The 24,637-nt window shown below is 38.1% G+C and overlaps 1 protein-coding gene across 1 annotated transcript; it reads right to left on the bottom strand.

Moving 5' to 3' along the window:
• Positions 1–3,534: 3,534 nt before the first annotated feature.
• Positions 3,535–5,187, bottom strand: BEX2 (brain expressed X-linked 2). The gene is made up of 3 exons (XM_012436866.3): positions 5,041–5,187; positions 4,545–4,622; positions 3,535–4,170 (listed from the first exon to the last, which is right to left on the bottom strand). The coding sequence occupies exon 3, from the start codon at positions 4,163–4,165 to the stop codon at positions 3,779–3,781; it is 387 nt and encodes a 128-aa protein (XP_012292289.1). The 5' UTR covers positions 4,166–4,170; positions 4,545–4,622; positions 5,041–5,187; the 3' UTR covers positions 3,535–3,778.
• Between the last annotated feature and the right edge of the window lie 19,450 nt (positions 5,188–24,637).

Genomic DNA, 24,637 nt, shown 5'->3' with positions numbered 1-24,637 from the left:
TTTAATCCTAATATGCAGTAAGTCAGAGACAGTCATAAAGCTCATGTTATTTATTTAACCTCTCTCAGATAGCTTTGCCCTCCACTCTCTGATGGATGTTCAGTGACTGAAAAGTGTTATTTCATATATTCTTCCAGGTTTTAGCTGTTTCAGTTAGGGAGGTAAATCCAGTCCCTGTTACTCCATTTTCATTGAAAGCATAAATGTGGATTAGTGTTTTAAATGGTGGTTAATCATGAAGGCTTTGTTTTACTTCTAACCAAAGTGTATTTCCCATGCTATCTGGAATTCCTGGAAGAGTCTAGTGTCTGTGTCCCTTCTTGCTCTACCCTTGACTAGAATGTTCAAACTGCAGCACTTTCCTTGGTCATACAATAGACTTTGAGTTTATTTTCTACATTTCCTTCAATGGATTTGACTATTTTTTTTGAAAAATTTTCTAGGCAATTTTGTATTTATTTTATTTTTTAAATTTTATTTGTTATGCTTTCAGTTTTGGGGTAAAAGTGCAGGCGTGCAGGTTTATTACATAGATATACACATGCCATGGTGGTTTGCTGCATCCATCACCCTGTCATCTACATTAGGTATTTCTCCTAATGCTATCCTCCCACCCCCTGCTATCCCTCCCCTACCCCCCGACTCCCTGACAGGCCCTGGTGTGATGTGCCCCTCCCTGTGTCCATGTGTTCTCATTTTTCAACTCCCACTTATGAGTGAGAACACGCAGTGTTTGGTTTTCTGTTCTTGAATTAGTTTGCTGAGAATGATGGTTTCCAGCTTCATCCATGTCCCTGCAAAGGACATGAGCTCATCCTTTTTATGGCTGCATAGTATTCCATGGTGTATATGTGCCACATTTTCTTTTTTTTATTCCCCCACCCACCCCCGCCACATTTTCTTTATTGAGTCTATCATTGACGGGCATTTGGGTTGGTTCCAAGTCTTCAGTATTGTGAACAGTGCCACAATAAAAATATGTGTGCATGTGTCTTTACAATAGAATGATTTATAATCCTTTGAATATATACCCAGTAATGGGATTGCTGGGTCAAATGATATTTTTGTTTCTAGATCCTTAAGGCATGGACTTGAATTATTTACTAAAAAAATAACGGTAACTGTTTTATTAGGAAGTTATGAGATATTATCTACATTGTCTCAATTTTGTTAGAAATACATAAGGATCCAAAATGTATTACTCATTACTATTTGTTAAATAGCACTAAATCTATATTTCTCTTGTTCAGTTTTTCATTCATTCATTCAACAAGTATTTACTGGATGTACATGATATGCTAAACCCATATCTACATCTCAAACATTCTTTTTGAACATCCTTTTTCTTTGACAACCAAGGCACACTATCTAATATCCCTGTCTGCTCTTTGCCAGAATTTGTAGGCTTTTATGGGAAGAATTTATGTACACATTTTGTGAAGAAGGGCCACAGTAAAGGAAAAAATGATGCTCACCATATTACATATAGAAATGATATGTAGGCAAATGCATTGAGAACCTTAGATATAGCTGCTTCTCTTGAGGGAATGTTATGCTCTGCTCTCTACTGCCTTTTGCTCACTTTCTGCTGGTTGTTGGTAGTTGCTTGAGCATTTTATATGGAGCATGACTACTCACATGCTACTGTCTCAGCTGCCCCTTCAGACACAAACACTCTGTTAAGAGCCAAGAGAAACTGGTTAGCAGAAGACTCTCTCCATAGAGTAGAATCTTAAACCCAAATTTCTCTGAGAAACTGACAGGGAAACTTCAATCTGCCTGGACGTGGAAGAGATGTGCATTTTTCTGGGCATATGTGTGCCTCACCTTCTATCATGGATATGCCGTCAGTTTACACATGAACTTAATTTTTCCTCATGAACACTTCTTTTTTTTCCACTGAAGCTGGTGCTAACACTGACAATCAAGAATAAAAATCTGGTAGGACATAAGCCTCTTTGTTCATCAATTTTCCTGCCCTTTCAACTCTAGCCTCTCTATAATCTTCTGTTTTGTGCCTTAAGTGTCTGCAGGAGGAGAAAAAGCTTTGAAATTACTTAGGCATCTGATTCATGATGTCTGGGGTTTGTGATGTTATGTGACATTTTCACCTGCCTATCCACATTTCCCCTTTGGTTCCATAAGCTCTATTTCAGTGTTATATTCTAGAACAGGAGTGGCAAAGTTTTTCTGTTAGGACCAGATAAAAAATATGTAGTCACTGAAAGCAAGCTATACTATCTTTCACAACTACTCAACTCTGCCACTGTAGTACAAAAACAGCCATAGATAACATGTAAATTAATAAGCATGCCATTGTTCCAATAAAAATTTATGGACACCAAAACTTGAATTTCATGGTTTTAGTGTCATATTTTCATGTTTTTCAACCTTTGAAAAATGTAAAAATCATTCTTAGTTATAGGCCAAATAATAGGCAGTGGGCCAGATGGCCCATGCGTTGTTTGCCAATCCGTTCTAGAATCCTAACTTTAAGTTTGTAAGACTGTCTTCATACATAAAATGTGTATATTTCATCTGATTAGTACAAACTGCAGGGGATTTTATTTCCCTAGTTCTGCTGGGACACTTAACCCCAATTGTCTTCCCATAGACTTCTCATAAAGATCTCATTTGTGTATACGTTGATTCACTAACATGATATCCTGATGTCCAACTCCATATAGATAACAAAATTCTGTACATTTATGGATTTCAGATGAATGTGAGCTGCTATGAGGTGGGACTGTCTCAGATTAAAAGTGGGCTGTGTTTCCTCACACATCTTACATCGTCTGCTACACCAAGGAAGAGATTGCCTGGGAGAGAACTACCTGTAAGGAAAGAGCTAGATAGACAATGTTTTTCCATGAAACAGAACAGGGAGGGGGGATTTGTCCACACTTTTGTAAAGTAGAGCAAGGATTCAATCCACTGGAAATTCCAGAGAAATTGGTGGGACTTTCTCACTTTGAGGATTCCTGAACATCTGCAGTGGTAGGAGCCAGGGTAGGAGCAAAACCTAGCAGACAGAATAATACCCAGGGGAGATGAGAATAGAGCACAGCAGCAGAGGAATGAACGTACCTACTCCTTAGCCCACTGGACTTGTAAGCATAGGGAAGACCTCACCTTGGAAATTTCCTCTAATAACGGAAGGAAATATTTAAAGGGTTGGGTCATGCATGTCACTAAGAGCAAGAACTTGGGAGAAAGTTCACAACCTTATTCTCTCATCTGGTCCACACAGCAACCCTGGGAGGTTGCTTGTCTTCATCTTACTGATAAATAGTATGATCTTCAGAGAGATGTGTCTCTTACATTTCTAAAAAGAGATCCCAGAGGTAAGCTGAAAGTGAGATTCTGTCACAAATGTTTAATAAGTGTTCACATTGCTTTTATAAGGTGGTCATATATAAGTAATATGAGTTCCATTTTGAAAAATAAGAAATGATGGATAAGCAAGAATAAAACTCCCTCTTAATTCTACCACAAAGATAAACATTATTTACAAGTAAAAAAGAATGCAGAGAGTGCTTTTTAAAACTGCTTTATTAACTTCACAATATATAATGAGTATCTTTCCATGCAATAGGTAAAACTCCCCTGCTGACAGAAACTTACAAACTGGGTCAGAAACAACATTCAGTTAGAAGCTGGTATCAGGAGACCCACAAGAAATAAGTAACATCAAAAGGTTTGCAACAAAGGTACACCACAAATATGTAAGTTTAGGAAGCAGGGGTCTTCCTATTAATTTCAGGGAAATCATCAGAATTCAGGGCATAAGGCAAAACTCATCGTGATGGTCATGGTGAGGGGGGTCAGTGCTGACAGCCCGCAGACTATGACTCAACTGCTTTTCCCTCAACTTTTCCATCAGCTGTCTCACCTCCTCCCCAAGCCTTTCCATATTCTCCTCTCTCATCCTTGCCTGTGATTCTCCAAGCCTATGCATCATGTCCCATCTATACTGCAGGATGGGCTGCCTAACGCGGAACCGCCTACGATTTCCTCTAGGCACATAGTATTCACCAGCATCCAAAGGGAGGGCCAAGGGCTCCCCTTTATTAGTAACGTGCTTCTTTTCATCTTGTTCTTCATTTTCCTGGTTGACATTTTCCACGTTGAGATTGTTTAACGCTCGTTCCTCTTTGGACTCCATTACTCCTAGGAGACAAGAGAGAAAAAAGAGACTCAATTCTTGGTGAACTGATCAGCACCGAGGACAGAGACCCTACTACACACCTTTCAAAATTCAGAGCCCTGGACTTCAAAGGCCTTTTTTAAATTTCATTTTTTTTTCCACCAGAGAGGCCGAGTGTGCCCTCGCGAGGGGGCAGTCCAAGCCCCTCCCTCTTGCAAAGCCCACCATCTTCCCTGCAGATCCATCTCCAGGCCTCTGCAGGCACCAAAATGGAGGACGAGGATGGGGTGGGGGAGGGGGAGGATTGCGAACTGTGAGGTGAAGGCAAGGATTGGGGTCTCAGACTGGGCTTTCCTCACGTTCCGACCTCCGCCCCACCACCGTTCCTCGCACCGACCTGGGCCTATCCTTGCGATCTCCTCCTCCTCCCGATTCTTGACGCGAGGTGCACCACCGGACACTTAGTCCCGCAGATCTGCAGAAGGGCAGGGGGCGGGGAGTGGGGGCTGCTGCAGCGGAACGCTAGCGATGACAAGCTGTCACCCAGCCCCTTCCCCGTCCCAGGCCCGGGCCCTCCTCGCCGCCCTCGCCCCCCTGCCTCAGCCGCCCCGCCCTCCAAGCTGACCACCATTTTCTGCACCAAGAAGGGCGGGGCAGGGGTGTCGGAAAAGCTTGCGCAGGTGGCGGAGGCAGGTGTTTCCGAAGGGTCGTAGCCTCAGGACCGCCGGCCCCCGCGGGGCCGGGCACCTCTCGGCTCACGGAAGGCGGTGGGGCCCGGGGTCTGCTTCACGCTGGACCGGCTGCGTCGCCGCGCGGCTCCCCGGGAGTGGGTCATCCTCAGGCCGGGGCCGCTCCCCAACACCAACCCCATGGATCCCCTCCAGGTCCCTCACCTGCTTCCTCTCCGCTTCCTACTTTCGGGGCCGCCCCTGGCCCGCACGTCCTCAGGGCCACCTGGAGCAGGTACAGCTGCCAAGAAGAGAGCGAGCGACGGCGGCTCTGACGCCAGAGCGAGACCAGACTCACTTGGCAGGTCACGTGGGGCTGTTGTCGTCGCCAGCGGCTCCGCCCCCGTCCCACGCCCCCTCCTGCAGCTCCGAGTCAGGCGGCGCTTTCGGGCCAGCCCCCATCCACACCGGGAGTCCCTTTTAACATCCCCAGCCTGGGCTTTGCCACTCTCCTTTCTTTGTGTGTTCTTCGGACTTCCTCTGCCTGCCCAGGAAGGAACATATCATCTCAGGGAGCTGTTAGCCGTTCCCACTCTGGGGACTTGCCTTTCTCTGCCCTTGGCTCCCAGGATTCACCTCCTTCTGTCCTCTCTCCTACCAATACTCTGTTTTCCCTCCACTAAAACTAGTTGAAGGGGTATATCAGAAAAGGAGCCCAAGAGAGTAGACTTTTCTCATTCTTAATACCTTTCTGTATTTTTTCATATGAAACAAAAAATATATACGTCTTAAAAGAGGAAAAAATGTTATTTTTACTTGAAAAACGGGATTTAAGTTGGGAAAAACATCCTAACCACCTGTCCTGTTAAATCATTATATAAATATAGATTCTACAGGCAGCTGCTTTTTTAGAACTTGGAAAAGGACAGGGCAGCTGATGACTCTCCTTTTGAGGGGCCCCTGGACATATGAGGCCCTTCTATGAGATGAACTAGTGAGTTGTAGTGCTACAGAGCTTTGTTGGGTTTTCAGAACTAAAAGAAAAAAAAGACCTTTTTCACAAATTTCTGGTTCAAATGATAAGAAGTATGTCTTTATTTGCAGATCAAATAATCATGAATTCAGGAAATCCAAAGGGATCTACGGTTAATCTACTATAGGAGTAAGAATTGATTTTAAGAAGGTTGCAGATACAAGATAAATATTACAAACTTACTCATAAATTTTTTATTTGGAAATGCAAAGGACCTAAAATAGACAAATACTTTTTTAAAAATATCCTAGGCCAGGCGCGGTGGCTCACGCCTGTAATCCCAGCACTTTGGGAGGCCAAGACAGGCGGATCACGAGGTCAAGAGATCGAGACCATCCTGGCCAACATGGTGAAACCCCAGTCTCTATTAAAAATACAAAAATTAGCTGGGCCTAGTGGCCCGCGCCTGTAGTCCCAGCTACTCGGCAGGCTGAGGCAGGAGAATCGCTTCAACCCAGGAGGCGGAGGTTGTAGTGAGCTGCTGCACCCCAGCATGATGATAGAGGGAGACTCAGACTCAAAAAAAAAAAAAAAAGGAAAAGAAAAACAAAAATCCTACAAATCTTTAGATTTACATTATATTATTTCAAGACTTAAATTGTAATGATACAGTTAATGTAGTAGTAAACACAGACCTGTGGATCAATAGAACCAAATAGGGAGTCCAGAAATAAACTGATACATATGTTGTTAATTCATTTTTGACAATGATGTCGAGATAATTCAATATGGAAAGTATAGTGTTTTAACAAATGGTGCTGAAATAACAGAATTCTTTTTTTTAATTTATTATACTTTAAGTTTTGGGATACATGTGCAGTTCGTGCAGGTTTACTACATAGGTATATGTGTGCCATGGTAGTGGTTTGCTCCATCCATCACCCCATCATCTACATTAGGTGTTTCTCCTAATGCTATCCCTCCCTAATCCCCCCGCCCCCTGCTATTCCTCCCCTAGCCCCCCACCCCCCAGGCCCCAGTGTGTGATGTTCCCCTCCCTATGTCCGTGTGCTCTCATTGTTCAACTCCCACTTATGAGTGAGAGCATGTGGTGTTTTGTTTTCTGTTCTTGCATCAGTTTGCTAAAAATGGTTTCCAGTTTCATCCATGTCCCTGCAAAGGACATGAACTCATCCTTTTTTACAGCTGCATAGCATTCCATGGTGTATATGTGCCACATTTTCTTTATCCAGTCTTTCATTGATGGGCATTTGGATTGGTTCCAAGTTTTTGCTCTCGTGAACAGTGCCGCAATAAAATACATGTGCATGTGTCTTTATAATAGAATGATTTATAATCCTTTGGGTATATGCCCAGTAACGGGATTGCTGGGTCAAATGGAATTTCTATTTCTAGGTCCTTGAGGAATCACCACACTGTCTTCCACAATGGTTGAACTAATTTACACTCCCACCAACAGTGTAAAACTGTTCCTATTTCTCCATATCCTCTCCAGCATTTGTTGTTTGATTTTTTAATGATTGCCATTCTAACTGGTGTGATATGGTACCTCATTGTGCTTCTGATTTGCATTACTCTAATGACCAGTGATGATGAGCTTTTTTTCATATGTTTGTTGGCTGCATACATGTCTTCTTTTGAAAAGTGTCTGTTCATATCCTTTGTCCACTTTTTGATGGGGTTGTTTTTTCTTGTAAATTTGTTTAAGTTCTCTATAGATTTTGAATACAGCCCTTGGTCAGATGGGTAGATTGAAAAAAAAAATTTTTTTATTATACTTTAAGTTCTGGGATACATGTGCAGATCTCACAGGATTGTTGCATAGGTGCACACATGCCATAGTGGTTTGCTGTCTCCATCCTCACAGCTGTCACCTACATCAGGCATTTCTCCCACTGTTATCCCTCCCCAATCTCCCCACTCCCTGCTGTCCCTCCCCTTGACCCCCACCCCCAACACACCCCAGTGTGTGATGTTCTCCTCCCTGTGCCCATGTGTTCTCATTGTTCAACACCTGCCTATGAGAGAACATGCGGTGTCTGGTTTTCTGTTCTTGTGTCAGTTTGAATTGCAAAATTTTTTTCCCATTCTGTTGGTTGCTGGTTCACTCTATTGATAGTTTCTTTTGCTGTACAGAAGCTCTTAAGTTTAATTAGATCCCATTTGTCTATTTTGGCTTCTGTTGCCCTTGCTTTTAGTGTTTTAGTCATAAAGTCCTTGCCTGTGCCTATGTCCTGAATGGTATTGCCTGGGTTTTCTTCTAGAGCCTTTATGGCATTAGGCCTCATGTTTAAATCTGTAATCCATCTAGAGCTAATTTTTGTATAAGGTGTAAGGAAGGGATCCAGTTTCAGCTTTCTGCATATGGCTAGTCAGTTTTCCTAACACCGTTTATTAAATAGGGAATCCTTTCCCTATTGCTTGTTTTTGTCAGGTTTGTCAAAGATAAGATGGTTGTCATTGTGTGGCATTCTTTCTGAGGCCTCTCTTCTGTTCCGTTGGTCTATATCTCTGTTTTGGTACCAGTACCATGCTGTTTTGATTACTGTAGCCTTGTAATATAGTTTGAAGTCAGGTAGCGTGATGCCTTCAGCTTTGTTTTTTTTGTTGTTGTTGTTTTTTTTTTTTACTTAGGATTGTCTTGGCTATGCAAGCTCTTTTTTAGTTTCATATGAAGTTTAAGTGGTGCTTTTTCCAGTTCTGTGAAGAAAGTCATTAGTAGCTTGATGGGGATAACATTGACTCTACAAATTACTTTCAGCAGTATGGCCGTTTTCACAATATTGATTCTTCCTAACCATGAGCATGGAATGTTTTTCCATCTGTTTGTGTCCTCTCCTATTTCCTTGAGCAGTGATTTGTAGTTCTCCTTGAAGAGGTCCTTCACATCCCTTGTTAGTTGTATTTCTAGATATTTTATTCTCTTTGCAGCAATTGTGAATGGGAGTTCACTCATGATTTGGCTCTTTTTGTCTATCATTGGTGTATAGGAATGCTTGTGATTTTTGCACATTGATTTTGTGTCCTGGGACTTTGCTGAAGTTGTTTATCAACTTAAGGGGTTGAGACGATGGGGTTTTCTAAATATACAATCATGTCATCCACAAAAAGGGACAATTTGACATCCTCTCTTCCTATTGGAGTACACTTTCTTTCTCTTGCCTAATGGCCCTAGCCAGAAATTCCAATACTATGTGGAATAGGAGTGGTGAGAGAGGGCATCCTTGTCTTCTGCCAGTTTTCAAAGGGAATGCTTCCAGTTTTTGCCCATTCAGTATGACATTGGCTGTGGGTTTGTTATAAATAGCTCTTATTATTTTGAGGTATGATCCATCAATACCTAGTTTATTGAGAGTTTTAGCATAAAGCGCTGTTGAATTTTGTCTAAGGCCTTCACTGCATCTATTGAGATAATCATGTGGTTTTTGTCTTTGGTTCTGATTATGTGATGGATTACGTTTATAGATTTGCAGATGTTGAACCAGCCTTGCATCCCTGGGATGAAGCTGACTTAATCGTGGTGGATAAGCTTTTTGATGTGCTGTTGGATTTGGTTTGCCAGTATTTTATTGAAGATTTTTGCATCAATGTTCATCACGGATATTGGCCTGAAATTTTCTTTTTTTGGTTGCGTGTCTGCCAGGTTTTGGTACCAGGATGATGTTGGTCTCATTAAATGAGTTAGAGAGGATTCCCTCTTTTTGTATTGTTTGGAATAGTTTCAGAAGGAATGGTATCAGCTCCTCTTTGTACCTCTGGTAGCATTCAGCTGTGAACCCATCTGGTCCTGGACTTTTTTTGGTTGGTAGGCTATTAATTGCTGCCTCAACTTCAGACCTTGTTAGTGGTCTATTCAGGAATTCAACTTCTTCCTGGTTTAGTCTTGGGAGGGTGTAAGTGTTCACGAATTTGTCCATTTCTTCTAGATTTACAGGTTTATTTGCATAGAGGTGTTTTTAGTAATCTCTGATGGTAGTTTGTATTTCTGTGGGATTGATGGTGATATCCCCTTTCTCATTTTTTTATTGAGTCTATTTGAATCTTCTCTCTTTTCTTTTTTATTACTCTGACTAGCAGTCTATCTATTTTGTTGATTTTTTCAAAAAACCAGCTCCTGGATTTATTGATTTTTTGAAGGGTTTTTTGTGTCTCTATCTCCTTCAGTTCTGCTTTGATCTTAGTTATTTCTTGCCTTCTGCTAGCTTTTGAATTTGTTTGATATTGCTCCTCTAGTTCTTTTTTCTTTTTTTTTGAGATGGAGTTTCGCTCTTGTTACCCAGGCTGGAGTGCAATGGCGCGATCTCGGCTCACCGCAACCTCCGCCTCCTGGGTTCAGGCAATTCTCCTGCCTCAGCCTCCTGAGTAGCTGGGATTACAGGCACGCGCCACCGTGCCCAGCTAAATTTTTGTATTTTTAGTAGAGACGGGGTTTCACCATGTTGACCAGGATGGTCTCGATCTCATGACCTCGTGATCCACCCTCCTGGGCCTCCCAAAGTGCTGGTCCTCTAGTTCTTTTAATCGTGACGTTAGGGTGTTGATTTTATATCTTTCTTTGCTTCTGTAGTGGGCATTTAGTGCTATAAATTTCCCTCTGGACACTGCTTTAAATGTGTCCCAGAGATTCTGGTACATTGTGTCTTCATTCTCATTGGTTTTGAAGAACATCTTTATTTCTGCCTTCATTTCATTACTTATCCAGTAGTCATTCAGGAGCAGGTTGTTTAGTTTCCATGTAGTTGTGCAGTTTTAAGTGAGTTTCTTAATCCTGAGTTCTAATTTGATTGCACTATGATCTGAGAGGCTGTTTGTTATGATTTCCGTTCTTTTGCATTGAATGGAAATCATAACAAACAGTAAAACACTGAGAAGTGTTTTACTTCTAAATACGTGGTCAATTTTAGAATAAGTGCAGTGTGGTGCTGAGAAGAATGTATATTTTGTGGTTTTGGGGTGAAGAGTTTTATAGATGTCTATTACGTCCGCTTGGTCCAGATCTGAGTTCAAGTCCTGAATATCCTTGTTAATTTTCTGTCTCGTTGATCTGTCTACTACTGACAGTGGAGTGTTAAAGTCTCCCACTATTATTGTGTGGGAGTCCAAGTCTCTTTGGAGGTCATTAAGAACCTGCTTTATGTATCTGGGTGCTCCTGTATTGGGTGCATATATATTTAGGATAGTTAGCTCTTCTTGTTGCATGAATCCCTTTACCATTATGTAATGCCCTTCTTTGTCTCTTTGGATCTTTGTTGGTTTAAAGTCTGAATAACAGTATTCTTAAAGGAAAAATAGGAGCTTTGCCTTTTACCTATACACAAGTTAATTAAAAATGGATCATATGCCTAAATGTAAAAGCTCAAGTTAGAAAACTTCTAGAATAAAACATAGAGAAAAGCTTTGCAGTCTTTGAGAAAACAATTCCTTAGGAAACAAAAAGAACAGATCACAAAATTTAAAAATGAGAAATTGGACTTATCAAAATTTTAAACTTCTACCACTTAAAACACATGGTTACTAAAATGAAGTGAGAAGCTGGGAGTAAATATTCACGATATGTGTATCTGACAATGGGTTTGAATTCAGAGCATGTATAAAGAACTTCAAAAACTCAAAATAAGAAGGCAAATAATGCAATTAAAATGATCAAAAGATTTGAATAAACATTTCACAAAACTACATACACAAATCACCAATGAGCTCATGAAAAGATGTTCAACCTCATTAACTATCAGGGAAATGTAAAATAAATCCAGAATGAAAAACCTCTGCACACCCATTATAAATGCTAAACTTAAAAAGTCTGACAGTCCCAAGCACTTTTGAAAATACTAAACAACAGAAACCCTCATTGATTGTTGGTAAGAGGTTCAACTACTCTGAGACTTTGTGGCAGTTTTTTGAAAAGTTAAACTTAGACTTACAATATGTTCTAGAAATTCCACTCTTAGGAATTTTCCCAACAGAATTTAAAACATATTTTCTCAAAAATATTTGCATAGGAATGTTCATAGAAATTTCATTTATGATATTCCCAGAGTTGATAAAAATCTAAATGTCCAATAAGTGAATTGATGAATTGTAATGTAGTCATACATTTTAGTGCTGCTAAGCAATAATAAAGGGTCAAGTTATTGATATGAGCAATACCGTATATGAATCTCAAAAAAAATGAAAAAGTAAATCCTATCTGTAAAGATACCAGCCACAATTGAGTGTTTTCTGCATGATTGCATTTATATAAGTTCTAAAACAGGCAAAACTAATCTATATTGATACAAGTTGGATCAAATCAGTTTTTGCCTGGCTTGAAAGTTGGGATTTTTTTTATTGCAAAGAGGCATAATGGAACTCTCTCAGCTGAGGAAAACATTCTGTATCTGAGTAGGGTAGTGACTCCATTGACAAATACATTTGTTGAAGGCATTGAACTATACAGTTAAAAGGTGTGTATTTTATTGTACATAAATTATAGCCCAATAAGATTGGCTAAAAATAAAATATATAAGAATAAATCTAATTAAATACTTCCAAGACCTGTACACTGAAAATTATGAAATAGTTTCAAGAACATTAAAGAATAACTAAATAAGTGTAGGGATTACCATGATCATGGATTGAAATACTCAATATTTTAAGGATGTCAATTATACCCAAAGTCATCTATAAATTCAGGGCAATCCATATGAAAATTTCAACATATCACTTTTTGTTGATGATCAAATTCCAAATATGAGTACAAAAATACAAAGAGCCAAATATAGCCAAGGCAGTCTTTTAGATGAAGAAAGCTCCAAAATATCCACTACTAGATATCAAAATTGAATACAATTATATGAGTACAATATTATCTCAAAGATTAAAATGTGTCTGTGTCTGTATGTGTTTGTCTGTATTATATGGACCTGTGAAACATAAGCATTTACACATATATCTGTAATAGCACTTAAAAAATTGCCAACAATTATCAAATACCCAAATATTTTTTAGCAGGAAAATGTATAAATAAATTATATATTTACACAGTGGAATCTTATTCAACAATGAAAATGTACAAATTGCAACCACAAGCAATATGATTGGGCCTCATAAGCATAATGTTAATATCAAGAAGTCTGAGGGGAAAAAAAAGCATTTAATGTATAACTTCATTTATATGAGTTTAAACATAGGCAAAACTAATCTGTGATGTTCGAATTCTTGGTAGTAGCACTCTTTAGTAATCACTGGAATGAGGATTTTACAGTGTTGGTAATGTTCAGTTGCTCTTTGTTGTTTTGTTTTAAATGCTGGTTCAAAGGTTTTACTTTGTGAAACTTCATTGAGCTATAAACTTCTTATATTTTATTTTATTTGTTTATTTTGAGACAGAGCGTCATACCGTCCATTGTCCAGGCTAGACTGCAGTGGTGGGATCTCGGCTCACTGCAGCCTCTGCCTCACAGTTCAAGCGATTCTCCTCCCTCAGCCTCCCAAGTAGCTGGTACTACAGGTGTGTGCCACCACACTCGGCTAATTTTTTGTACTTTTTTTGTAGAGATGGGGTTTCACCATGTTGGCTAGGCTGGTCTCAAACGCCTGACCTCAGGTGGTCTGCCCACCTCAGTTTCCCAAAGTGCTGGGATTACAGGCGCGAACCACTGTGCCCAGCCGTTATAAACTTATAATTTGGGCACATTTACGTATGTATTTATACTTTATTCACTAAATGCAAAGAAAACAGATATCCTTCTTGTCATAGTAAATTGTTAAATCTAAAACAATTTTCACACTAGAGGTGGGAATGTAATTTGGTACATTTTTTATAGAGGGCAATTTAACAGTAATAATTAGAATTTTTGAAATAGTTGTACTATTTGATATAGTTATTTCACTATTTACATTCTGTTCCACAAAAATTATCTAAATGTGTGAAAAGGTTTATGCATGAAGATATTCATGGTAATAAACAAATACAACAGTAAAACAATGGGAAAAAACCAAAATAAGCCAATATCGATTATTTGGCTTAAAGAAGTTATTTCATATTCATATCATTGAGTTCCATAAAACAAATGGGTATTTAATGATAAAACTATTCATTATTTATACTTTAAATAATAGCAAATTAGATTAAAAACAGCATGCTCAATGGGATTCTAATATATATGCATATATATGTATAAACATGGAATGTAATAGATAAAATGTAATTATTCCTTATTTCTGAATATACTTATGTAAAAGGATATTAAAACAATTTCTACACATGAAACCACCAGAAACAAAAATATAAATAAATACAAACTAGGAAAAATGTGCAGAACACATATCATGAATTCATTTTAACCTCCTTTTTCCATCAGAAAAAAGTGATGATCAATTTCTATCACTTCTTTCACTAGTGTACTTACAATACAGGATAAGCTACTATAATATAGAGGCCCCAAACATACAATGGTTCACCATGAGATAATTTCTTCTCTCAGACAAAAATGTAGTTTTTTCACACAAAATAGACCAGAGATAGAAAGAGAGTTTGGGGCAAGTGGATTTGTCTACTATATGAGGTCAGGTGCCTTCTATTTTGTTGCTCTACCATTTCCTAGAGTGTTGATCTTGTATTTCTTCTGAGTTTTAATACAGGAGAGAGGAAGGAGGAAGTAGAAAACAAACAATTCTCTTTTGAAGAAATGATACAGAAGTTATACAATCCACATCTACTCACACTCTATTGCAAAGAATTTGGACAAGTAGACATGCTTGGTTTTGAAGGATGCTGGGGAATGTTAGTTTCTTGTTGAGTGATCAAGAGTTTTTCTAGGCAAGGTGGCTCAAGCCTATAATCCCAGCACTTTGGGAAGCTGAGGCCAGGAATTTGAGACTAGCCTAGGCAACGTAGCAGGACATTGTCTTTCAAAAAATTAGCCAAGTATGATGACACACACCTGTAGACCCAGCTATTAGGGCGACTGAGGTGGGAGGATCGCCTGAGCCTATGAGGTCGAGGCTGCAGTGAGCCATGAGCATATCACTGCACTCCAGCCTAGGTGACAGAGGGATATCCTCTCTCAAACAGAAACAAATGAAAGCAAGAGGTCTTCTAAAATTTTGGGGAGCAAAGTTCTATTACCTAAAGGAGGATGGAATAAATTGTCACTGGGGGCAATTAGTGCTCTTGGCTAAAATGAGTGATGCAATAAAGTTACAGTCAGCAACCAAACTTTGGCAAAGTTGATCATCTGGAATACATCCACACAAAACTCAACATGGTGTAAAACATAAGGTTTTCTCTATTTTTATCTAAGAATATTAGTATAGTATAAAGCAACTCTGATCAACCATATTCACTATAACTTTGTTGTACTTAAATTTTATAAGTATCATTGATTATGGATATCTAGGAATGGATTTGTGAGCTTAAGCTACATGTATATTTTTAATGCATGGGTCTAAGTTCTATACAGAAAGATTGAAGAATTCAGATTTCATGACTTGAAAATAAGTGAGAAAGGCCTTACGAGAGTGCAGAACACAGATTTTCTGACACATACCACAAACTGCTTGCAGTGAACCACTTTCAGACAATATACATCATCCATAGACATTTCTAAAGAAGGAGAAAGTAGACTTCTATCTACAAGCAGCATGAAATAGGACAAGGCAAGTAATGGGAGGGATGCTGGGCCCGGGTCCCTTCAGACAGGTCTCCTTCCTTCTTCCCATCCTAATTCTACATCCTGCCCATCCTCTGAGACTCAGATCAAATACTTTTCCTCCTTGAGGCTTTTTCTATTTGGGACCAATCTGGCATTGCCTTCCCCTAGAACCTGTTGGCCTGACAGTCAACCCCTCCCTTTAGCTCTTTCTCCATGTGAAGGGTATTCAGCCCACCCAGAGAGTAGAATTCTCAACAGTGTAGATCCTTCCTCTGAGATCCAGCACTTTACATCCAAAGTACACAGGGAAGTTCTAGGCATCTGGGGAGCCTCCACAATTATTATTGACTCATCAGTGAACAAAGGGAAGGAGGTTGAATGAAGATGGGAGAAAACATAGGGATGTATTGAGACAGTCCTCATTCTAAAACTGCATTAACTCCCAGGCTCAGCACTAATGAGTTATGTAACCTTGGACATCTTACTTAAACCTTTCTGAAGGAGAGGGGGCGAGAATGGAGGAACACCAGAGAATGGGCCACTCTAACAGTTCATATATAAGATGATAAGGGCCTAAAGGACTGATTCAGCTGTCACAGTGAAGAAGGACAGGGACTTGTTGCTTAGGGAAGGGGTAAAAATCAAACAAGACTCTGAGATTTCAAGACAGAGTGACCAGAAAAATTAATATGACAGGTAGGGTTAATTTATATTAAGAGTCCAGTACCTCAGTCAAAGATGACTGTGAATTAGCAACAAAGGACTGAAAAGTAAAGTTAGCACCGATAGACCTGTACTTACCAAATTGTGTCATCTGGACAAAGGTAAACTCTTTGTTGTGTCAATATTTAAAGCCCTGTCCCTTGATATCTCTCTGAGTGTGTGTGTCTTAGTTAAAAATCTATGTATGTACCTATGTATCCATGTGTGTATGTATAAATATGTATATGTATATACATATATAGTTTTAAAATTAAATCTTTGGTATTTGTAGAAACTGAATTGCAGGAAGTGTGAAAGGAGAACTCATTAGCTGGTTGCTGGAGGTCACCACACCACATTTTCTTAAGCACATTACAATTACAGGTTTTCCTTTGATCACATTAAACATCAATGGCTGATAGGAACCAAAAGGAGCATTTCTTCCTTCGTGAAAGAAAACTATACAGCTTGTTAATCCAAAGTGACCATATCCAAGTCTAATAAAACCCCTGAATATGGTTGCCAATTTTTACAAAATAGAGAAAAGAAGATCAGGTTGGACTACACCATTAGTAGAGTGCAAAATCCAGTCTTGTGGGAAACTGTACAAGTCAAATAGCCCAGGTTATTTCACACATAATTTATAAGGAAAGCAAGAGATGGACATAAAATCTGTAGATTAATACTTTAAATAACCATACAAAATTTAAAATGAGCAAGACTAAACTCTAAACTATAGTGTCCAGCGATGCAACGCACACTTTGGAGATAAAACCACTAAGAAGCCAAAGAAAGTGATTATTATAAACGTCAAAATAGCAGTTACTTTTGAGGAAAAGGGAAGGAGTACATGGAAGGGCTTCTGAGGTGGCTGGAAAAATTTCATCTTTTTATCTGGACGATTATAACAAGAGTGTTTCCCTTATACTATTTCACTAACTTACACATTTTTTTTTAACACAATTACTTCTTTGTTTTTTATTTTTCAATTTTGTGGGTACATAGTAGGCGTATATATTTATGAGTTACATGAGCTAATTTGATGAAGGCATGCAAAATGAAATAATCACATCAGGGAAAAATAGGGTGATAGGAAAATCACATCACCTCAATCATTTATCCTTTCTGTTTCAAACAACACAATTATATCTTTTAATTATTTTTAAATGAACAATCAAATAATTTTTTACTATAGTTTTAGTCTTTCTATTTTTCTGTACCCTTTATCCCCCTTTCTCACCCCTCACCCCTGAATACCCTTTCCAGCCTCTAGTAATCATCCTTCTACTCTCTTTCTCCATGAGTTCAATTGTTTTAATTTTTAGCTCCAACAAAAGAGTGAGAACATGCACTATTTAACTTTCTGTATTGGCTTATTTCACTTAACGTAATGACCTCCAGTTCCATCCATGTTGTTGCAAATGAAAGGATCTTATTCTTTTTGTGGCCGAATAGTACTCCATTGTATATAAGTACATTTTCTTTATCCACTCATCTGTTGATTAACACTTAGGTTATTTCCAAATCTTGACTATTGTGATCAGTGCTGCAATAAGCATGGGAGTGCAGATATCTCTTCAATATATTGATTTCCTTTCTTTTGGGTATATACCCAGCAGTGGAACTGTTGCATTATACAGGCGCTCAATTTTTAGTTTTTGAGGAACCTCCAAATTGTTCTCCATAGTGGTTGTGCTAATTTACATTCCTTTTAATGGTGGATGAGGGTTCCCCTTTCTCCACATTCTTGCTAGCATTTGGTATTGCCTGTCTTTTGGATGAAAACATTTTAACTGGGGTGAGACTATATCTCATTGTAGTTTTGATTTGCATTTCTCTAATGATCAATGATGTTGAGCACCTTTCAATATACCCGTTTGCCATTTGTATATCTTCTTCTGGGAAATGTCTATTTAAATCTTTTGCCCATTTTTAAATCAGATTATTAGATTTTTTTCCTATAGAGTTCTTTGAGCTCCTTATATAATCTGGTTAATAATACTTTGTCAGATGAGTAGTTTGCACATATTTTCTCCCATTCAGTGGGTTGTCTCTTCACTTTGTTGATTGTTTCCTTTGCTGTGCAGAAGCTTTTTAATTTGATGTGATCCTATCTGTCCATTTTTCTTTTGGTTGTCTGTGCTTGTGGGTTACTACTCAAGAAATCTTTGCAGAGACCAATGTCCCGGAGGGTTTTTCAGAGCTTTTCACATTGAAGTTTCATAGTTTGAGGTCTTAGATTAAAGTTTCTAATCCATTTTGATTTGATTTTTGTATATAGTGAGAGATAGGAGTCTCGTTTCATTCTTCTACAGATGGATATCCAGTTTTCCAGTACCATTTACTGAACAGACCATCTTTGCCCCAGTGTAAGCTCTTGGCACCTTTGTCAAAAATGAGTTCACTGTGGGTATGTGGATTTGTTTCTGGGTTCTCTCTTCTAGTCCATTGATCTATGTGTCTGTTTTTATGCCAGTACCATGCTGTTTTGGCTTGTATAGCTCTGTAGTAAAGTTTGAAGTCAGGTAATGTGATTCCTCATGTTTTGTTCTTTTTGCTTATGATAGGCTTGGCTATTCGGGGTCTTTTGTGGTTCCATATAAATTTTAGGATTGTTTTTTCTATTTATGTGAAGAATGTCATTGGTATTTTGGTAAGGATTGCATTGAATCTGTAGATTTCTTTGGGTAGTGTGGACATTTTAACAATATTGATTTTTTCCAATCCATGAACATAGAGTATTTTTAAATTTTTGGTGTCCTTTTCAATTCCTTTCATCGATGTTTTATAGTTTTCATTATAGAGATGTTTTACTCCTTTGGTTAAGTTTATTCCTAGGCATTTTATTTTATGTGTAGCTCTTGTAAATGGGATTACTTTTTTTGTATTTTTTTCAAATTGTTCTCTGTTGGAATACAGAAATGCTACTAATTTTTGTGTGTTGATTTTTAATCCTGCAACTTTACTGAGTTTATCAGCTCTAATAGTTTTCTTGTGGAGTCTTCAGGTTTTTCCAAATATAAGATTATATCATCTGCAAACAAGGATAATTTGACTTCTTCCTTTGCAATTTGGATGTCCTTTATTTGTTTCTCTTGTCTGATTGCTCTATCTAGGACTTCCAGTACTATGTTGAATAACAGTGGTGAAAATGGACCTGGCATCCTTGTCTTGTTCCAGTTCTTACAAGAAAGGCTTTCAGTTTTTCACCATTCAGTATGATACTAGCTATAGGGCTTTTATTATGTTGAGGTATGTTCCTTCTATATCCAGTTTACTGTAGTACTTTTAACATGAAGGGATGTTGAATTTTATCACATGCTTTTTCAGCATCAATTGAAATGATCACAAGGTTTTTGTGCTTCATTCTGTTAATACGACTTATCATAATGATCGATTTGTGTATGTTGAACCATCTTGCATCCCTGGAATAAATCCCACTTGGACATGATGAATGATCTTTTTAATGTATTCAATTTGGTTTGCTAGTATTTTGTTAAGGTTTTTTTGTATCAATATTCATCAGAGATATTGACTTGTAGTTTTCTTTTTTTGATTTGTCGTTTGTCTGGTTTTGGTATCAAGGTAATACTGGCTTTGTAGAATGAGTTTGGAAGTAGTTCCCCTTCTAGTTTTGGAATAGTTTCCATAGAATTTGCATGATGAAGTTTCACCATATTGGCCAGGCTGGTCTCGAACTCCTGATCTCAAGTGATCTGCTCGCCTCAGCCTCTCAAAGTGCTGGGATTACAGGCGTGAGCAGCCATGCCTGGCCCTCCTGCTCGGATTTCCATTGTGATTGCATTGACTCTGAAGATCACTTGGGAAACAAGAACTGACATCTTAACAATATTGAGTCTCCTCAAAAATATCCATAAATAATGATATATTTCTACATTTAGTTATTTGTTTTATTCTATTTACTTTGGGTTCAATATCCTTGTATTCTCTAGCTTTTGTGTATAAAAATTTAATCGATTTTAGACCTCTCTTCTTTTCTACTATAAGCATTTAAAACTACAGATTTATTCCTAAACACCGTTTTAACAGCATCTCCAAAATTTGATATGTTATCGTTGAGTTAGAAATATTTCTATTTTGTCTGTAATGTATTTATTTATTTATTTGACCTATGGGTTATTTACAACATTTGTGGCTTTTTCTAGATATTTAATGTTTCTGGTTTTTAATTAAGTACATTTTTGGTGTTCAGAGCACACACTCTGTAAGTCCTATTCAAGTGAATCCAGACAATATGAAAGTGCACTCTGGTTAGAGAGGAAAAAAGTTTTCATGATTAATTTGAATTTAAAGTTAAGCTAACAAAATAAGTTATCTTTTCCCATTTGTTCCTTTACAGTGGTAAGCCCTACTATTGGTTGAAATATTATTCTGGATGTTTCTGTGAGGGTGTTTTCTGGATGAGATTAACATTTACATTGGTGGACTTTGAGTAAAGCAGATTGTTGTCTATAATGTGAGTGAACCTCATCCAATCAGTTCAGAGCCTTAATAGAAATAAAGACTGATCTCCCCTGAGCAGAGGAGATTCTGCTGTTGAACAGCCTTCAGACTGGCACTGCAACATCAGCTCTCCTTGGGTCTGCAGCCTACATGCCTACCCTGCAGATTTTGGGCTTGCCAGTCTCCATAATTGCATGAATTTACTCCATGAACCTACATGCGTGCAAACACGTGTGCACACACACGTGCACACACACACTCTCTCTCACCCTATTGATTCTATTTCTCTGGAGAACCTTGACTAATTTAGACATCTAGCTGTGAAAACCATAGACAAGAGAGCCCCTTTGTCCCCTTCCCCTAATTCTCCAAATGACTTCAGTGGCCACCTTTAAAATATTTGTTTTTAATATTCATATTTTAATAATTTTAAACATTGTATTTCAAATTGTGCCAGTATCCTGTACACTTTGAGTTACCTGTGAGTACTGACTCACTCAGCATCTATATTCTTACATAGTTGATAACCACCAGGAGCTGCTAAGAAGCCGAGGTACAAATCCCACAGAAACTGGCTAATAACTGAGCCAAATGGACATGGAGGAGACAACACAGGCAGATGATCTGTTGTGTAACTATAGACAAGCATCAGATTTCTCACGTGTTAAATGTAGAAAAGAATCTTTGCCTTATAGGCTGATGAGGGGTTACACGGGATAGTGCACTGGCTTATGCACCTAGCCTATGCTTGGCGCATAGCAGAAAACCACCAAAGCTGAGGTTCTCAGAGGTCTCTAGAGGGCAAATATATGTCCTTATGGGTATCCTTCCCATCTACCCATCCACTCAAAATTGACACAGATCAGTGGATCTGTATATCAATTATTGTGACTGCCTTTCATTGAGTTCCACAGGTGTAAGGACCTATCATTTGTCTAATTCCATTACCAAACATGTTTAGGGATAAACATGTTTGACAGTGTGGTATATATTTTTATGTATTTGGTATTATTTTCATATTCTTTTATATTCTTTTTATCATGAACAATGTATCTTGGCAATATTTTACATTAGACATGTTAGATATACGTGATCTTTTTAAATGGCTACATAATCTATTATATGGATAACTTCATTTTATTGGCTACAGACGAACATTTTGATTGTTTTTAGTTTTTCTTTTTCCTTTTCTAAAATAAGCTTGCTTTTCACCAACAAAGCTCGTGCAAAGATCAGGTACTGAATATATCTTTGCCACCTTATACCATTGTTTTTTAGGATCTTCCCTATTAGTTCCTTAGGTAAATCCTTAGATGTGCTAGATTTGCCTTCAGAATTATAACACCATTTTCTACCCCCAATAACAGTATAGAGAACTTCCTATTCATCCACACCCACATAAAACTTGTATTTTCATATTCATATATTCTAATTTTTCAATATATTTTCTTACCTTATCAGTAAGTTAACCTTTCTTTTATTATTTATTTTTAGCTTGTTATTGTTTCTTTTTTTATGTCTAAATGTTTAATTCATTTGGATCCCTTTTTAGGATCAGAAAAATTTATGTTATTTTAATGCATTAACTAGTTATCTTGACATCATGTCTTTCTTTTACTGTTAAATTGTGAACTATAATACATCTATTAAAAAGTGCATTAATCATAAACAAATAATTATAAAATAAACATCCAGATAACATACAACCAAACTCAGGTCAAGAAATAGAACTTTGCAAGCACCTGTAACCCCCCAGGTGATTTTTTCACTAATTACAAAATACTACCTTCTTCCCAGAGGTAACCATTACAGTAATTATTTCCTTGTTGTTCTTTAGAGTTTTGCCACCTATGAATGCCCTTCCAACCATTTACTTTTGCTTGCAGTTTAACTTTATGTAAATTTAACCATACTGCCTTTATTTATTTGGTCTTTATACTACTCAAATTATGTCAGTTAAGCCCATCCATGTTTTTATGTATAGATCTATTTCATTCTCATTGCCATTCACTGTATCACTGCATGAATGTAACATATTTACTCATTCTCATCTTTATGGATATTATTTTCCAATTTTTGGTTATCTACAAATATTTCCATTAACATTCATATACATCTCTGATGGGTATTTATTAGAAGGTGGATTACTGGATTATAAGTATCCATATCTTCACCTTTAATAGATAATGCCAAAATGCTTTCAAAATGATTGCATCATTTACACTCCCATCAGAACATTTTTTTTTTGGATACTAGTTCTTTGTGAGTGATACCTGAAATATATTCAAAAGTAGTTTAGAAAAATAAAACAAAACCTGAGTGTATCCACCTTTATGCTATAACAATTTTCAATTTATGGTCAATCTGTTTTTATTCCCACCCACTCCTTTCCTACCATATTATTTCAAAGCAAATTCCAGACAGCATATATTTTCTAATTTTATTTATTTATTTTTTTTTTTTTTTTTTATTTTTATTTTATTGCATTTTAGGTTTTGGGGTACATGTGAAAAACATGCAAGGTTGTTGCATAGGTGCATACGTGGCAGTGTGATTTGCTGCCTTCCTCCCCTTCACCCATATCTGGCATTTCTCCCCATGCTCTCCCTCCCCAATTCCCCACCCCCCCGCTGTCCCCCCCACTCCCCCACAACAGACCCCCATGTATAGTGCTCCCCTCCCTGTGTCCATATGTCCTCCTTGTTCAACACCCGCCTATGAGTGAGAACATGTGGTGTTTGATTTTGTGTTCTTGTGTCAGTTTGCTGAGAATGATGGTTTCCAGGTTCATCCATGTCCCTACAAAGGACGCGAACTCCTCGTTTTTAATGGCTGCATAATATTCCATGGTGTATATGTGCCACATTTTTCCTGTCCATTCTATCATCGATGGGCATTTGGGTTGGTTCCAGGTCTTTGCTATTGTAAACTGTGCTGCTATGAACATTCGTGTGCATGTGTCCTTATAGTAGAATGATTTATAATCCTTTGGATATATGCCCAGTAATGGGATTGCTGGGTCAAATGGAATTTCTATTTCTAGGTCCTTTAGGAATCGCCACACTGTTTTCCACAATGGTTGAACTAATTTACACTCCCACCAACAGTGTAAAAGTGTTCCTATTTCTCCACATCCTCTCCAGCATCTGTTGTCTCCAGATTTTTTAATGATTGCCATTCTAACTGGTGTGAGATGGTATCTCAATGTAGTTTTGATTTGCATTTCTCTAATGGCCAGTGATGATGAGCATTTTTTCATATGCTTGTTGGCCTCATGTATGTCTTCTTTTGTAAAGTATCTGTTCATATCCTTCGCCCACTTTTGAATGGGCTTGTTTGTTTTTTTCTTGTAAATCTGTTTTAGTTCGTTGTAAATTTTGGATATCAGCCCTTTGTCAGATGGGTAGGCTGCAAAAATTTTTTCCCATTCTGTTGGTTGCCGATTCACTCTATTGACTGTTTCTTTTGCCGTGCAGAAGCTGTGGAGTTTGATTAGGTCCCATTTGTCTATTTTGGCTTTTGTTGCCAATGCTTTTGGTGTTTTGGTCATGAAGTCCTTGCCTACGCCTATGTCCTGAATGGTTTTGCCTAGGTTTCCTTCTAGTGATTTTATGGTGTTAGGTCTTATGTTTAAGTCTTTAATCCATCTGGAGTCAATTTTAGTGTAAGGTGTCAGGAAGGGGTCCAGTTTCTGCTTTCTGCATATGGCTAGCCAGTTTTCCCAACACCACTTATTGAACAGGGAATCCTTTCCCCATTGCTTGTTTTTATCAGGTTTGTCAAAGATCGGGTGGTTGTAGATATGTTGTGTTGCCTCCGACGCCTCTGTTCTGTTCCATTGGTCTATATCTCTGTTTTGGTACCAGTACCATGCTGTTTTGATTACTGTAGCCTTGTAGTAGAGTTTGATGTCTGGTAGTGTAATGCCTCCTGCTTTGTTCTTTTTGCTTAGAATTGACTTGGCTATGCGGGCTTTCTTTTGGTTCCATATGAAGTTTAAGGTGGTTTTTTCCAGTTCTGTGAAGAA

This window comes from Aotus nancymaae, unplaced genomic scaffold (assembly GCF_030222135.1).
Source record: "Aotus nancymaae isolate 86718 unplaced genomic scaffold, 86718_ANA_hifiasm-v0.15.2.pri h1tg000004l, whole genome shotgun sequence".
NCBI classification, from domain to species: domain Eukaryota; kingdom Metazoa; phylum Chordata; class Mammalia; order Primates; family Aotidae; genus Aotus; species Aotus nancymaae.
This window is presented reverse-complemented; position numbering and strand designations above follow the sequence as displayed.